Source organism: Fusarium oxysporum, chromosome 4, assembly GCF_000149955.1.
Source record: "Fusarium oxysporum f. sp. lycopersici 4287 chromosome 4, whole genome shotgun sequence".
NCBI lineage: Eukaryota > Fungi > Ascomycota > Sordariomycetes > Hypocreales > Nectriaceae > Fusarium > Fusarium oxysporum.
This window is the reverse complement of record NC_030989.1, coordinates 1,510,799-1,525,688: the sequence shown is the minus strand read 5'-3', so window position 1 is coordinate 1,525,688 and position 14,890 is coordinate 1,510,799. Positions and strand designations below refer to the sequence as shown.

Sequence of the window (14,890 nt, the reverse complement as noted above, 5' to 3'; positions counted from 1 at the left end):
CGAAACCTGAAATGAGAGTGGCAGTTACTTGATCTATCATGCACAGCTTTACTATAGCCAGAGCCAGATATCCGTGAGACTCAAAAGCACCTTGGACAGAAATATAGCAACTAACTGACGCTGGGAGACATACCTAAGTCAAGTCCCCGGATACTAAGAGTAACGGAGTTTGGTAATGGCTTCGTTGTAGGTATCGAGAGCCTGGCAACCAATATATACCACCTTGCCATTGACGATGGTTTCGGCATCGAGCTCTTCGGGCCAGATACCGAGACTCATAGCAAAACCCCAATCAAGCTCAAAACGTTCGGTTAAACTTAGACCCTTTGGATCCCTTGGACGAAGTATTGCCGCGTCCTACTTAGAGATCAGCTCTTCGGCTTATTCATTGAGCAGACAGGCTTATACAATTCCCTGGTACCCAGACAAATCTGGACAGACCGAAGCGACTGACTATGCGGTTCAATCATATTCTTTGTCTTCTGAGAACTAAGCTTTCGTCAACGACCCCTGAATTATGTGAGCCCCTGAAAATAGAATATACTGTGGGCAATGGATCTTCAAATTGGAGCTAAGCCGACGATGGAAGATTGGACCGCAGTTCTGCACAGAAGAGAAGGATACCGAAATATCATTATTAAAGATGAACCTAACAAGTAAGAAAATGGTATATTCAAACACTAGTACAGATTATCAAATTTAAAGAGCCTTGGAAGCAAGGCCGCTGAGCTCCAGGAAGACATGGACGTCCAACCCATCAATCAGTGACTTCTCGCATCACCTGAAGGGGAAACAACTGTCTCTTGAGGTCCTTTATGAGCAGGGTTGCCGTCACCTGAATCACTACCATCAACGATACCAGCGCTGAGAGCGCCGGCACTGGTTGGGTCGATGGGTGCAGAAAATCCATACCATGCCACGACGGCTACACCCAGGATACCACAGATACAGCTGAAGACAAGAGCAACGATACCACGAGGAGTGAATCTTCAAGGAGTGTCAGTGCGTCAGCCTCATGAAGCAAAGGGAATAGAGGGACTTACCCAGCAGGCAGAGCCTTGGCAGGTTTATTCTCGCCAGTAAGATCAAGGAAGTTCTCAGTATTAGCAGCCGCATTTCCCTTGGTAGGCATACCAGCAGCGGCGCAGGCGTCCAGGTGGTTCTTAGGGATCTGGATGGTCTCTTGAAGAGTAAGAGGGTCTTCGACGAAGGTGGCAATGAGACCGGACACCACGTGCCATTCAATATGGCAATGGAACAGCCAGACACCTGAAAAGAGTTAATTATGCGAATTCCTTCTTAAATTGAGTTTTGGCACATACCTGGGTTGTCGGCCTTGAAACGCATAACAATGTTACCGTTGGGATAGATGACGAGAGTATCACGTCGCATAGGAGTTTTGGGCAAATCAGCTTCAGTAACATTGGCATCGGCCCAGATACCAGCCTCCTCTTCGGAACGGTAGATAGATTGGAATGCGTGTCCGTGAAGATGGAAAGGGTGGCGACCAGAATCGAGATTGTTCACGACAATTTGTACGATCTCGTTCTTCTTAAGGACCATGGAGTGTGTGTAAGTGCCATAAACACTTGGATCCTCGGCGTCCTTGCCTGCACTGAGGGCGGTGTACAGAGTGGGAACCTTGGCTTCGACGTAGGTAATGTTGTTGAACCAGGCGTAGTTGGCTCCATCCTTGAGGTTTTCCATCTTGACATCGAGAGTAAACTCCTGGTCAGGTTTTCCAAGAATGCCCATCTTGTCGTATGGAACAAGCTTCATGTCATCGTGGGGGTCCAAAGTATCAACAGTAGCGGCGTCTGGCTTGTCGGCCTGTTTATCATAGACGAGCCAGCCGGTGGCATTGTAGTTCAGATCCGGGGGCAGGACATCAAAAAGGGTCTAGATGAGACTGTCAGCTTTTGCTTCAGCATCATTCTTAGGCTGGCAGCACTCACAGTATCCATGCTGGCAACAATAGGGAAGTTCTTGGAGGTGTCCTTTTTGGTAGTGAGCAAAAAGCTGACACGTTGAGCAGCCGAGATGTAGATCATCTCTGCCTCAGCCTCTTCGGTATAAATACCATCGACCTCGACAATGCGCATCTTATGACCCTCAAACCAGAGATATTGGCCAGCAAAGGCGCCTATGTTGATAGTACGGAACAGATAGGTTGTTTCGGGCTTGACAGACATTGTGAAGTTTGTGGTCTCGTTCATCAGAGCATTGTTAGGCACAGGCTCTGCGCCTGAAGGGTTGGCCTTGCTCATGAACTTGGGAATCATGGATTGCATCTCGTCATGATACCAATCAGAGAGAGTAAAGATAACCTCTTCATCATACTTATCCTTGTAGGGGAAATCTTTATCGTGAACGATAAAGGGAGCACGTAGACCGTCAGGGTATTGGGCAGCAGTGTGACTGTGATACCAATAGGTACCTGGTTGGTCGACCTGTAGTGGATATGTTAAATCTAGAGATACAGAGGGGATCTCGAGCATCCTTACAGTGAAGTTATATGTGAAGCTGGTTCCAGGAACAATTGGACATTGACTGACACCGGCAGGGCCATCCATATGGGTAGTGCCGTTCATGTAGAGGCCATGAAAATGCAGAGAAGTTGATTGATTGCCCAGGTTATTGTGAGCATTGATGATGACCCGATCACCAATGTCAACCTCAATTGTAGGGATTGGCCACTTGCCATTGATGCCAATAACTGGGCGCTCGAAAGCATTATCAGGATTAGCTCTGACCCAGCCAATATCGAAATCAAACTTTCTGGTAGCTGCAGAAGCGAGATGAGGAAGGGCGAGAAGCAATGCTGCCTCAACTGATAAAGAGTTGAAATGCATTCTGAAGGTGTGAGGGCCTAAGTCGTCTCAGCCTCAGCAGCTTGAATTATACAAGATACTATGGTGAGGATGAGAGACAAGATGAAGGAGGGGAGGGATAGGCCCAAGCAGGGAGGTATAAAAGCTTGTAAGACACTGGTGGGAAGCAGATGTCAAGAGGCAAATGAAGAACTGGGATGGAACAGAATCAATAGATTAGACGACAAAAACCGGAAGTAGATTGAGTATAAGATGGGGGTTGGTGGGATGATCAATTTACGGTATGGACATGGGAAAAAGAAGATGCATGCACAGTCCTTGGTCAGAGTTTGGGTAGCACCAACACCAGAAAAGTAGGTAGTAAGTAAAAGGTGATACCGAGAGCCGAAGCAAGTCAAGAATCGCCTAAAGATTATCCAGCTACTGAACTGTTTAGTCTAATAACCCTTGCTGTTCCATCCAAGCCTGCGATGAACATAATTCGGGAAGAACGTCCGACTAGCGAGTCAATTCTGCGGCGCCAAACGTGGTTGACACACAGAAATGAAGCTGGCGCATGATGATTGATAAAAATGCTGGAATGAGCTGATCAGGGTCAAGGCTTTGGCCTGAACCACAACTGCGGAATCGGCGCGCGTGTGCAAAAAAACGAGCTAGACAACGTGAATGTGATCGTTCTAGACGAACAAGGATCGGCCTACAGATGGATAAGATGAGCAGCTGTTGATCCATCGTGGCTTGAGAAGGCTTGAAACCATCGAGAAATACCGTCTAAGTGCAAGGTTGAGGGGTTCAGGTGGAGGAGTCATTAACGGTAGAAGGCTAGTAGAGGCTAAGTCGATTCCTCACCTTTCTCCTTTCGGCTAGTGGGATGCTAAATGATGACTCCCCTCTGAGCTTCATCTTATCAATCGTAACCTCTTCCTCGTGTTTCCCTCTCTCATTCAATGCCGGTAAAACTTCTTGACATATGATTCGCTTCGGAGCAGGCCAAAGAATTGAGTTCCCAAGTGGTACCACATTTTTCGGCACAGACACTCCCGATCCCTGGAAGCTCATTCAAGGGTCCACGATCTTCTCTCCCTGCAGACCCTGCCCAGCCTGCCTTAGACTGCCAATCTTATGCCAAGCCGGGTCACCCACAGCTATCACAGGTGCTGCAGCCTCTTGGCGATCGTTTCTACCCTCGAAATACCGAGGATTCTTGGCTCTGTCTATCCAGTTTCAATCAGAAGCAAAATGCATTACTAGAGTGAGCTCTCCTAATCACTCATCTCGGCGTCAAGAAATAACAAGTCCTTGCGAAAAAGAGGATCCAGTGGCATACCAAAGCCCAAAACAGCAGCCACATGGTCTCGATTTGACTTAGACGATCATGAGTGGGCCCTTCAACGGTCGAGAAGCCATTCTATGGTACCAGCAGCCAAAGAGTGGTCTGACAACGGACAAGCCTCTCCAATAGAGCCTCAGCATCACAAGCGAACCCGAGATCTTGACGAGCCATGCAACTCAGGATTTTCAGCCGCTGCGTTCTCTAATCCTTGATGCTATCTCGTCTAGCTTGGCTTTGTCACTGATGGTTGCTTCGGATCAGATAATGATTATCTCCTGATCTTTTTGATATGATAACTTTGATCTTGAATCAGGAGGTCATAACACCCTCGACCCTCAGCCACTTGCCTTGATGCAGCTGCATGGGTGCGGCTGAACTGTCACTGCCATCCATCTCGACGGAACATCGCCGCTTCGGAGGGAATGTAGTTGAGATTCCAAATTTGCCTCATCTGAAAGTCAAGGCTTTTGGGCATGATACTTTCCAGAATACGGTGACTGCAGCATTTCCGAAAAGTACCACAATTACCCATGTCAAGTCGATACAAGCAAGAGCATATCGGCATTTGACTCTTAACTGGGATCCGAGGTCACATTGTGGGGTGCTATGAGACACGGAGCTATCCTAAGCTTCCATCAATGTAGCTTCGTCAATGAGTCTTCCTCCATTCTTGTCTTGAGCCTGACTTTCGAGCTGTCCAGTTCAGTCTGAAGAAGTGTGTGCACAATGAGGGCCTCGAAGTCACTTCAGGTTAAACGTTAAGCATCAAAATAAGAAACAGCCCAATTGCGGGAAATCTAGGACATTCACACCCTTAATCTGCAGTCACAGATTTATCTGATTGATTGATTAAGGCCGCCCCATGAGGAAACATCCCACGCTACGGCAATTCCTTGCCGAGTGTCGACGAGCTAACTGAGCAGCAGCAAGCCACCAACCATCCAACAACCCAAACAAGTCCGATCGTGGGCTGTTTTCTGGCCATCGCTTCGGTACTCGGTAGCTCGCGCTTCATTCTCGACCAGGTTCTCATGTTCGAGGTTTTTTTTACATTCCGCGCTTTACTCTGCTGATCCTTGCGGCATCTCAAAAGTGCAACTCGTCTAAGTATACGCTTAGCCAACAAGCTTAGCTTACAAGGTTGTTATGCGGATACTAAATCAGATCGTGTCTTCCGACCCCCTGCTCGAGCTTTTTCTTCTCGTAAGGGCAAAAAAGTTATCTGATCGGCAGCCTGTGATGACTGGATCATTCACAAGCTGCTCCAGTCCCAAACGAACCAAGTGTAACATCAAAGTCAATATCTCCATTCCCACATCCTCTTCTCGACAGTCCCATACTTCTCACTTTGCTGTATCACCTTATACTTGAGCTCGAGACAGCTCCTCTCTTATCTTGAGCCCAACACAGCTCTCTCAAGTGACTCAACTGCACAACACAACACAACACTATCAACTGTCAACTGTCAACATGGCCGTAGACGTCTTTGCGGTTCCTGTCTTCCTTGTTGTCTTTCGAGAGACGCTTGAGACAGTCATCATCGTTTCTGTCTTGCTTGCTTTCCTCAAGCAAACCCTTGACGGTCCCAATGGTGACATCAAGGTGTACAAACAGCTGAGACGTCAGGTGAATCAACAGAGATATCCCCTACGCCTGCCTTGAATACTGACTAGAGTGACAGGTCTGGCTTGGAACGGGTATCGGGTTCTTCATCTGCTTGGTTGTCGCCGCTGCTGTCATTGGTGTCTTCTACACCGTTGGCAGGAACTCATGGGAGAAGAACGAGTACTACTATGAAGGTGCATTCTGTCTCTTTGCATCCCTAATCATCTCCGTCATGGGCGCAGCTCTGCTCCGTATCGGCAAGATGCAAGCAAAGTGGCGAGTCAAGCTGGCAAAGGCTCTCGAATCGCCAATCAAAGCTGGTTCCAAGGGATGGTTCAAGCAGTTTATCGAGAAGTACGCTATGTTCGTCTTGCCTTTTGTCACCGTCCTTCGAGAGGGTATCGAGGCTGTCGTCTTCGTCGCTGGTGTGTCCTTTTCTGCTTCGGCCAAGTCCATTCCTCTCCCAACTGTTGTCGGCCTCTTTGCCGGTTGCTGTGTTGGCTATCTTCTTTACAAGTAAGTGCTATATATACAAGTGTGATGAACTTCAGCGACTAACTGGACCCAGGGGTGGCGCGAGCACCAAACTTCAACTCTTCCTCGTTCTCTCGACCTGCCTCTTGTACCTCGTGGGTGCTGGTCTCTTTTCTCGCTCTGTCTGGAGTTTCGAGATGGCCAAGTGGAATGAGTACATTGGTGGTGAAGCTGATGAGTTTGGAAACGGACCTGGTTCCTATGATATTGACCAGAGTGTCTGGCACGTCAACGTATGTCTTCATCTGACAAACTTACCTCAATATTCTAACAACTCTTTAGTGCTGTGCCTCCACCGAAGCTATTCAGAACGGCTGGGGTATCTTCAATGCCATTCTTGGCTGGACAAACTCCGCTACTTATGGCTCTGTCATCTCCTATAACCTATACTGGATTTGCGTCATGATCGGTTTCATCGTCATGCGTTTTAAGGAGACACATGGCAGGCTGCCTTTCGGAAAGGCGAAGGCTTCTGCCAACGCTGTTGATGATGCTGAGAGCCACGCAAGCTCAACTCCCAAGAACGCTGCAACAGAGAAGACTACTACCGCTTAGGAGAACACATAACAAGAGAGTCTAGGACTCATCTGCTGATGGTTCATTGTATAATTCACTTAGCTTTCTAACGACTCTATGAGTCTAGCTTGGTCTATATCCAATCACACGCAACAAGCAAGTCTTGTTCTATCTTATCAATTTTCAGGAGTCCAATCCCATTCATCTGCCATGAACATGGCCTTTGCCATTTTGTCTACATAAAGTGCTCCTTCGTAACGTAACCTTTGATCGTTCGCAATCGCTCGTGTAAACTGGAACTTTTTGGGTGGGTTATCTTTATCGTCGACAGCGTGTTCTCTAAGAGCCAGCCACGAGATTTCAATCGGCCTCTTTTTCCAGTCGGCATACGGTATCGCGATGACACCAGCTGAGAGCATAGATCGCATATAACTCAGGATTGGTTCCAGTCGAACCCGTAACCCGCAGTTTGTGTGATGCTTGTCAATCTGATAACTCGGGCACTGTTGAAGCGTTGAAAGGAGATCCTCAATCTCGATCATCGCAGTATCAGGAACCATGTTCAACGACGCTGGACTGTAGTCAACGAGGAAGAGCAAATTCTTGTTCACCAGGAATTTGAGCATTTGACCAAGCTGGTAAGAGTCACATGCCGCACTCGAGTCATACCCGAGTTTACACTGCCTCTCTCGAGATGAGAACAGTGCGAGGAAATGCCGTTGGACAGAGGAGACGGTGTTGAGGATACACTCACGCCTATGTCGGAGCTCCTCTGGACAAGAATTAGCATTGTATCTGCACCTCGAGCCTTAGGTTTTCACTTACCCTCTAAGCCATCAGGCAGATTCCACCATGCGGCAGTCATATCAGTATCAGTATCATAAAACTCGCTCCAGAGACTTGATCCTCGCATGATGAGTTCTCGAGTTGACTGTTGCAGGCGCATGGGTTGTCCTAATAGCCACGCAACCAGAACCTTTTGACGCAAGACCTGTTCTGTTTCTGTAGGTCGTCCATCGCCACTGCGCAAAGGTTTGTTTGACGTCAACGGCCATTTAAACTTGAGGTCTGTGTTCAGAACCCGAGCAACGGCTGCCACGCAATCGAAGCGATCAGCAACGATTGCTAGCGTGGTTACGTATGACATGGTTCCACGTGAAGTCTTTGTTGGCCGCTGGTGTATGATATTGAGGATATCTTCCATGGCATTTTCGCGCCCAGCAGCTTTGGTTGCATCGTCATCGTCGGTGATGGGAATCCAGGGTAAGTCCTCGACATTTGCCTCGTTGACTTTGATCTTAAGCTGGGCAAGCTTCTCATGTATATCCGAGATAAGCTTGGCTTCCCTAAATTGAGAGTTCGATAAAAGGTTTGAAAAGTACTTTGAGTGCTTTTTCAAAGCTCCCAAATTGACCCGATATGCCACCCGGACTTTTGATTTCAAAGATGAGCGATCAGGGGGCTGAGTACCAGCTTTTCTGCTGGCAGCAAGCTCAGCCTTGCGAGTTTTGTTGAGAGTACTGATGGAAGTCTCAAAGGTTACATCCAAGACAATGTCACCAGCGGGATCGATTTCTACCAGGGGAGGCAGATCTTTCTTAGAAGCCTCTGGCCCGTCCGCCTCGGCGGATGTTGTAGTCCCAGACTCGCCCATTTGCTAGGTAATGGGTTTCTGTCGACATGGAGATGTCAGTCAGCCTATGTAGAGGCTTGAAGTATTGAAAGGCCGGATGCCGTGTGTTGATAGTGTTTAGTTAAGAAAAAGCCTTTAAAGCGTGCTATCCATAGTGAAAATGATAAGATCTCAGGCTCTGGTTGGGATGACGTTCAAAGGTAGAGTACGTACCCCGCCACTTTGACGTTAAAATCCGAACTCCGGGGAAACAGACAGCAGAAGGCTTTGGGCATTTTCCGTTAACATTCACACAAGAACTAGTTCAGATCACGGCCAGAGACTCATTCATCAAGACTCTACAGCTTTACAGTCTGTGTACCACCAACTTTTTCATTATTCATCGCCTTGTAGGTCTTATGTGGTCTGTTATAAGTGGTACGTCTGGGACTGTAAAGACAGCCACGGAGCTCCCTGAGTCGTTGGTTTTAGCGGTTGAACGAAGATTCCCACCCCTGACTCCCGATGGGATCCCCGCTAAATTCTCGTTGTGCCGCCTGAAGCCTGGGTTTGGTGGAACGTGATTGGGCAATCTTATCTAAGTGCGACACGACCTTTGGTAGGCTCCACTTAGGAAGTCATATCCAATATCGTCACTTTCCGACAAGCAACTGGACACCCGACCCTTTATCCTTCGCTCATTTCCATGGTCATGTTTCGCTTCGAGACTGACAAGATCATCTGCTAAATCGGCTTGGATTATATGGTTCTCTCACTCTCATACAGAAAACTCAACGGCTTCGTTTGGTCCTCCTACCGATCAGGAATCAGCCAAATCCTATACCATCCGCTCCCTAACGCTATTAACTTTCCACAACTTGCCCGATGGCATTGCAGACTGTAGCCTGCACAGCGCTCCAGTTCTTCAAGGGACGCTGATGACCGAGGATTGACAAAGCCAGTTATATACAACCTTCTTCGTCGAGCATCGACAATGGCCCAGTTTACTCGCGCCGTCGATTCAACAGCAACCCCTGCGATCCAGCTCCTTAAGATCTCAGCCCGACCGTTGACAACTCTGAATCGCTTCGCACATACAGACGCGTTGCAGCGAGCACGAAGAAACTCTAGGCATATTGATTATACCCGGCTTACGACGTTCTATTCGACATGCGCGACATGGACCGGGAGTTCGCGACAGGCTCGGCTTACAGGTCCGGGATCGCAACTCGGTTTATTCTCACCGCTGGCAGTTGAAACATACGGTACACGAGGATTCCATACCTACTTTGTGACGCATCTACCTTCATCATCTGTCCATCCCGACTCTCGCCCTCGTGGGCCTGGTCATAAACTTCCTCGCGATGCTGCGACCCCTCACACCCCAAGCTCTGGCCCAGTCCCCGCTGTCGCCCCGCCTTATATCCCGTCAACCCGAGACCTGACTGTGGTGCGCATTCCCATGCGGAGGGCGAAACACCATCTTGGTGTCGCGACAGATCGAGGAAGTCGTCCCTACAATGAAGATCGAGAACAGGCTGGCACCATCAGCCTTCCGGCCTTCGCAAAGAGGGCACCCAGGAGCGTGCAACAAAAACCAGGGGAAGCTACAGCGGCGGATAGTGCTTGGGGAGACCCTCAAATATTCTACTTTGGCGTTTTCGATGGTCATGGTGGAACCGAATGCGCAGATTTCGTCCGGGACGAGCTGCCGGGTTATATAGAAAAAGCCTCGGAAGAGTTCGGCCTGCAGAGCAGCTTGCGGAAGAGGAAACCTGGTCGTGAGGGCATCCATAACCATCACCATGATCATAAGCACAAACAAGGTCGTCCATCACAGCCGATTCAGTCGACTAAGAGCCCCTCAACAAAACGTGAGGCGCTCGACGCTGTGCCCATGAAGGGACCAGAGGAGGTCAAAAGCGAAATGAATGTCCCCAGCGCAAGCAATGGTGGCCTCTCCGATAAACCAGTACACGGGGAGCGAATACACAGCGCAGCCTCGCCGGCTGCCCCAGTCTCAGACCTGGCCAAAGCGATTCGTATGGAGAAAAACTTGGTCAAGGAGTACAGAGAAACCATTGGTGGCTATTTCAGGCGCTTTCACCCTGAACACTTTGTTCTCTCGCGAGATGACAACCCAGGTGAAAGCCACAAGATCACGATAGAATCAGTTCTCACATACGCCTTCCTGCGTGCTGATCTCGATTTTGTGTCTGCGCAAGCTCGAAAGATAGACCCCAACGATACCAAAGGTGCTGATACTCCTGTTAATAACGATGAAGTCTTCGGCCACCCATCCACCCCCTCTGGTCATGGCATAGGAGGCCCGGAGCGCTTTAAAGGCGGCTCGACGGCTTCTGTAGTACTTATCTCTACTCCAACGCCTGCCCCATTTTGGCACCCAGCTGCCCAGTCCACGTTGTTATGCGCCCATGTTGGCGACAGTCGAATCCTTCTTTGCGATACCGCCACTGGTTTAGCACAGCCTCTAACATCTGATCACCACCCTAGTACCCCCACCGAAAGCCGCCGGTTGCGACGCTATGCACCTGCTGGGTCAATGGTTTCTGGCGATAGTTTCGGCGAGGAGCGCATTGCAGGCCTAGCCAACAGTCGTGCATTCGGAGACATGGGGAGTAAGCGCATTGGAGTCTCAGCTGAACCAGAGCTTACACGAGTTGAGATGGGCCCTGCCCAGTATTCATTCCTTGTGCTGATGACTGATGGCATCTCTGGTACTCTAAGCGACCAAGAGATCGTCGATGTTGTCAAGGAGGCCCGTACGCCTGAAGATGGAGCTCGAAATATCGTTAAATACGCTACTGAAGTTTCCTCCGACGGCGATAACGCAACATGCCAAGTCATCCGTCTGGGTGGTTGGGAGCGTCGATCTGAAGGCGGACTCGGCAGCTTGGGTACCAAGGAAATTCGCGATGCACGCATTGCAGAAGCTCAAGATCCAAGACGAGGAAAGAGGTAGTCGCACTACATCATCACGAGAAGACGTTTTTGTTTGGATATATGGTAGGGGAGTGGGAGTCTTTCAATGGTAGGATAGCGGGCCAGAATCTAAGATGGAGCATTCGGCTTTGTTATTCAACTTGGGCATGTCAGCTTCTTTTATTCTCATTTGTACTGCATGGGATTGGGAGTTCTCAGGATTAACAGATGGCGACATAGCGTGCGCTCAGGGAGCAGCATCACTTGGGCTATATCGCTTTGATACCCAGCCAAGATGGTAGATATGCAGCGTTATATTAACGAGCATGTACGGTATTTCAAAAATCTTGCTATTGAGGAAGTAAACACATCTTTAGTGCAACAAAAAACCGGCTGCCTCTTCTCCCCTGGGTATTGGATATCAAAACGGCCGTTACCAATTCATCTCAGCCTTATTCTTGGCTGACCCTAAAAGTTCCTTATCCAATCCCCTAGTCCGTGGTCGTATATATCATTCCTTCCTTACGTTTTTGACCTTGCGTCTAATCTAAACCTTCTAGTAACCGTGTCGTGAACCAGGGTATTGACCCCATCCAGGAGGTTGCTGACCAGGAGGCGGTCCACCGTAGCCCTGCTGACCGTATGGAGGATACTGAGGCGCACCGTATCCCGGGCCGCCGTATTGTTGAGGGGGAGGAGCCCCATACTGACCTGGGGGAGGACCGCCATATTGACCTGGGGGAGCTCCGTACTGAGGTTGAGGGGGTCCCCCATAACCACCACCATACGGAGGCTGGGGTGGAGGAGCACCATATCCACCTTGCTGAGAGTGCCCCGAGTTGGAAGCTGCGTAGTTGGGGTTCTGACCGTACTCAAACGAAGACTGGCTTGGCGGTGCAGGAGAGCTCGAGAGGTAGCCTGCAGCTGGATTACCATCTTTACCTTCCAACGAGTCAAGATCGCGGGTCTTGACTTGAGACCACAAGGATCCTGCAACCTTGCCATGTCCAGCATTAGCCATATCGCCAAATGTCCCATGGTTGCAGCCACCACCACCAATACTGCGGCTGTTGCCTTGGACTTGGTTAAGAATGTGGTTCTTATGATTCTTGACAGAGTCGGAGGAGAGAAGATGAGCAAGCTCGTGGCGGCGGGGGTGCTCGTCAGCCCACTTCTTGACAGTCTTGAACATGTCACGTTGGATCTCGATATGGTCGTCGCGAGCAGCAGGGTGGTGGAACGCACGGAGGACGTCGTTGACGACTTCGTCGACAGAGACCCCAGTGTTTTCCCAAGCATAGAGGACGCGACTAGGATGGTTAGCTATGATAGTTATTGCGGGATAGTGGGGTTGGCTTACGGAACTGTGTACTGGAGAATGGTAGCGGCGATACGCCCAGCACACGAGTTCAGAATGTTGGTGAAATGGTCCTTGGATAACATGGAGTGAGTAGGATCAGAGCACTGGGGATTGTCCCAAGGCTCATATTGAGATTTAGCACTGGCCGTGATGACGCCGGAAGAACCGTCCTTGAGAACCTTTGAGACCTGGTTGATGATAGGTCGGATGAAAGGAGCAAGAAGACCCAAGATGAAGGCAGTGAGGGTCTCGCTAATCTTCTCAAGAAGTTTCTCAAGGCCAGGGACCTTGGCAATACCGCGGCTGATGGCCTTGACAATTTTGTCGCGGAACTCGAGAATAGGATAGATCTTGCGGGCTGTCTCAACAGGGTCGAAATCGGGACTCATGCCGGGAACTTGGTTAGCATTGTCACGAGAGAGGTCACCGCGGGTCTGCTGGTAGCTCATGTTGCGCTGTTCTTGGGCTTCAGAGCTGGCCTTCAGGTCTCGAGCCTGAGCGGCGAATCCGTCACCGACACCGGGAAGCTTTGAAACCAAGCCGATGAAGTCAGAGGGACTGGACTTGATTCCAAGGAAACCTCCAAGTAGGGATCGTTCACCACCGCCACCACCACCAGATCGGTTGGAAGCGCCCTCGGCGTTCTTGAGTGCAACATCGACTTCGTCAACCTCAGACTGCGTGAAGTGATCCGAGGCCTCTCCAATGACGGAATGCAAGAAGTCGACGGCGCCAAATGTGCCAGTCACAAGGGGATATACGCGCTTTCCATGAAGATGGATCTCGGTATGCGCACCGCAATGGGGGAACACAGAGTGGTAGCCAAGCTCTCGAAGGGCAAGCTCACAGTAGTTGCTGTGGGCACTGAAGTCTTCCATGGTGTGCAGCGCCTGACCAAGACATCTCAAAGCCTCGCAGAGGTCATCTTCGTTTCCTTTCTTGGAACCGCTGGTGTAAAGACGACCATAGTGGATGCTTCTGGCGAAGCTGTATCGCAGATAAGCGGCGCTGGTTGCCCAATTTCCATTCTCGTTTGCGATATAGTTTTTCATGCCCGTCCGAGAGTCGATTTCGGTTTCTATTTTCTCGACGGGCCCTCGCAAACGTTTATCAAAAGTCCGCGCATCAACTCCATCTCCGTAACCGAGAGGATTGTCGATGTGCTCTTCTGGACGATAGACGCCGAGACGGTCCGCGGTGACTTCGAATTCGCCGGTAGCATAGCCGTGAGCCATAAAAGAGAGAACCCAAACCTGTCGATCATGTAAGCATCAAAGAGAGTCATCGGTGGCGCAAAGCAGCGGGCTCATACAAGAATGCGAATAGTCTCGGCATTGACACCCTTCAAACTGCCGATATCAACGGCCTGAGAATAGTCGCGTAACCAATTTCCAAAGTAGGTACGTTTGATAAGCATAGAAGTCCATTTCTTTCCGTGAAGGAAGGCGATCGTCTCGAGCATATCCTCAATGTCTGAAAATGATGTGAGCAACGCGATGTAACGGGATCGATATGGAGGGGTAATTTACCTCCATGGCGCCAGTTGTGACCTTCGACCTATGCGCGTGTCAATAGGAGGGAGAGAATTTGCCGTGGGTGAGGTCTAATACTGACCTGAGCGATTGAAGGAATGTTTCCAGCACCGAAGGCTTCAGCTTTGCCGGGAAGCAGGATGAGGCATACTGCGATCAGCAGTAACCACGAACCCCGCGGCATGGAGAATGACGGCATGGTAAGTTAGTGATGCAGCCCTATGGCGGGGTTGTTCAGCAAGGGGCGTAATGCGAGTAGAGTCCAAAAGGTCTAGAGGATAGGTAACAAGATAAAGGACAAAGGTATGGTCGCAGCAAAAGGCCAAGAGGAGGTTTAAAAACTTGATATGCCAAGAGAGGAAGAGAGTGAGTGTGACATGCAGATTAGGTAGTCGACCTAGTAGAGCAGGTCACACTGATGACGGGATTTGTTGTGGCTGGGCTTTGGGGTTCGTTGCTAGGAGGGAGGGAGTAAGAAGTGGCTCCAGCTTTCAGCTCCCGAAGGCGATTCCTGATTAGCATTGGACGTGGCGCTGATTGGGCTGATGGGATTTCCGCTTCAGGCACATGCTAAGCAAAAGCCTAGGCTAAGATTGGGTAGCAAACGGTTGGGCGAGAGGCCTC

General features: G+C 49.7%; 5 protein-coding genes across 8 annotated transcripts; 2 read left to right on the top strand and 3 right to left on the bottom strand.

Annotated features, from left to right (window-relative positions):
* Nucleotides 1–62: 62 nt before the first annotated feature.
* FOXG_07915 (uncharacterized protein) lies at nucleotides 63–3,795 on the bottom strand. 2 transcript variants are annotated; one of them, XM_018386602.1, is made up of 5 exons: nucleotides 2,505–3,795; nucleotides 1,956–2,450; nucleotides 1,323–1,899; nucleotides 1,044–1,269; nucleotides 63–987 (listed from the first exon to the last, which is right to left on the bottom strand). In XM_018386602.1, the coding sequence occupies exons 1-5, from the start codon at nucleotides 2,850–2,852 to the stop codon at nucleotides 762–764; spliced, it is 1,872 nt and encodes a 623-aa protein (XP_018243780.1). In that variant the 5' UTR covers nucleotides 2,853–3,795; the 3' UTR covers nucleotides 63–761. The 2 variants fall into 2 exon arrangements, with proteins under 2 accessions (XP_018243780.1, XP_018243781.1); XM_018386603.1 differs by having other exon boundaries at nucleotides 63–1,269.
* Nucleotides 3,796–4,510: 715 nt separating this feature from the next.
* On the top strand, nucleotides 4,511–7,586 carry FOXG_07914 (high-affinity iron transporter). Of its 3 annotated transcripts, XM_018386600.1 has the most exons (5): nucleotides 4,592–4,804; nucleotides 4,866–5,790; nucleotides 5,846–6,285; nucleotides 6,338–6,536; nucleotides 6,586–7,060. In XM_018386600.1, the coding sequence occupies exons 2-5, from the start codon at nucleotides 5,635–5,637 to the stop codon at nucleotides 6,856–6,858; spliced, it is 1,068 nt and encodes a 355-aa protein (XP_018243778.1). In that variant the 5' UTR covers nucleotides 4,592–4,804; nucleotides 4,866–5,634; the 3' UTR covers nucleotides 6,859–7,060. The 3 variants fall into 3 exon arrangements, with proteins under 3 accessions (XP_018243779.1, XP_018243778.1, XP_018243777.1); XM_018386599.1 differs by having other exon boundaries at nucleotides 4,592–5,790; nucleotides 6,586–7,586; XM_018386601.1 differs by having other exon boundaries at nucleotides 4,511–6,285.
* On the bottom strand, nucleotides 6,849–8,663 carry FOXG_07913 (uncharacterized protein). The gene is made up of 2 exons (XM_018386598.1): nucleotides 7,645–8,663; nucleotides 6,849–7,591 (listed from the first exon to the last, which is right to left on the bottom strand). Exons 1-2 carry the CDS (start codon nucleotides 8,471–8,473, stop codon nucleotides 6,996–6,998), a joined length of 1,425 nt encoding a protein of 474 aa, XP_018243776.1. The 5' UTR covers nucleotides 8,474–8,663; the 3' UTR covers nucleotides 6,849–6,995.
* A 374-nt stretch (nucleotides 8,664–9,037) lies between these two features.
* On the top strand, nucleotides 9,038–11,876 carry FOXG_07912 (uncharacterized protein). The gene has a single exon (XM_018386597.1). The coding sequence runs from the start codon at nucleotides 9,426–9,428 to the stop codon at nucleotides 11,412–11,414; it is 1,989 nt and encodes a 662-aa protein (XP_018243775.1). The 5' UTR covers nucleotides 9,038–9,425; the 3' UTR covers nucleotides 11,415–11,876.
* Nucleotides 11,877–11,930: 54 nt separating this feature from the next.
* On the bottom strand, nucleotides 11,931–14,465 carry FOXG_07911 (uncharacterized protein; the record flags this gene model as incomplete). The annotated part of the gene is made up of 5 exons (XM_018386596.1): nucleotides 11,931–12,684; nucleotides 12,735–13,987; nucleotides 14,047–14,207; nucleotides 14,264–14,291; nucleotides 14,349–14,465. The coding sequence occupies 5 exons, from the start codon at nucleotides 14,463–14,465 to the stop codon at nucleotides 11,931–11,933; spliced, it is 2,313 nt and encodes a 770-aa protein (XP_018243774.1).
* Between the last annotated feature and the right edge of the window lie 425 nt (nucleotides 14,466–14,890).

Excerpts from the sequence above, each read along its gene's own strand:
- FOXG_07912 (XM_018386597.1), top strand. The coding sequence starts at position 9,426 with ATGGCCCAGTTTACTCGCGCCGTCGATTCAACAGCAACCCCTGCGATC.
- FOXG_07915 (XM_018386602.1), bottom strand. The coding sequence starts at position 2,852 with ATGCATTTCAACTCTTTATCAGTTGAGGCAGCATTGCTTCTCGCCCTT. Across the intron at positions 1,270-1,322 it reads TTTCAAGGCCGACAACCCAG|GTGTCTGGCTGTTCCATTGC; the intron begins GTATGTGCCAAA and ends AACTCTTTTCAG. Across the intron at positions 988-1,043 it reads GCCAAGGCTCTGCCTGCTGG|ATTCACTCCTCGTGGTATCG; the intron begins GTAAGTCCCTCT and ends CACTCCTTGAAG.
- FOXG_07914 (XM_018386599.1), top strand. The coding sequence starts at position 5,635 with ATGGCCGTAGACGTCTTTGCGGTTCCTGTCTTCCTTGTTGTCTTTCGA. Across the intron at positions 5,791-5,845 it reads ACAAACAGCTGAGACGTCAG|GTCTGGCTTGGAACGGGTAT; the intron begins GTGAATCAACAG and ends CTAGAGTGACAG. Across the intron at positions 6,537-6,585 it reads AGAGTGTCTGGCACGTCAAC|TGCTGTGCCTCCACCGAAGC; the intron begins GTATGTCTTCAT and ends ACAACTCTTTAG.
- FOXG_07913 (XM_018386598.1), bottom strand. The coding sequence starts at position 8,473 with ATGGGCGAGTCTGGGACTACAACATCCGCCGAGGCGGACGGGCCAGAG. Across the intron at positions 7,592-7,644 it reads TCTGCCTGATGGCTTAGAGG|AGGAGCTCCGACATAGGCGT; the intron begins GTAAGTGAAAAC and ends ATTCTTGTCCAG.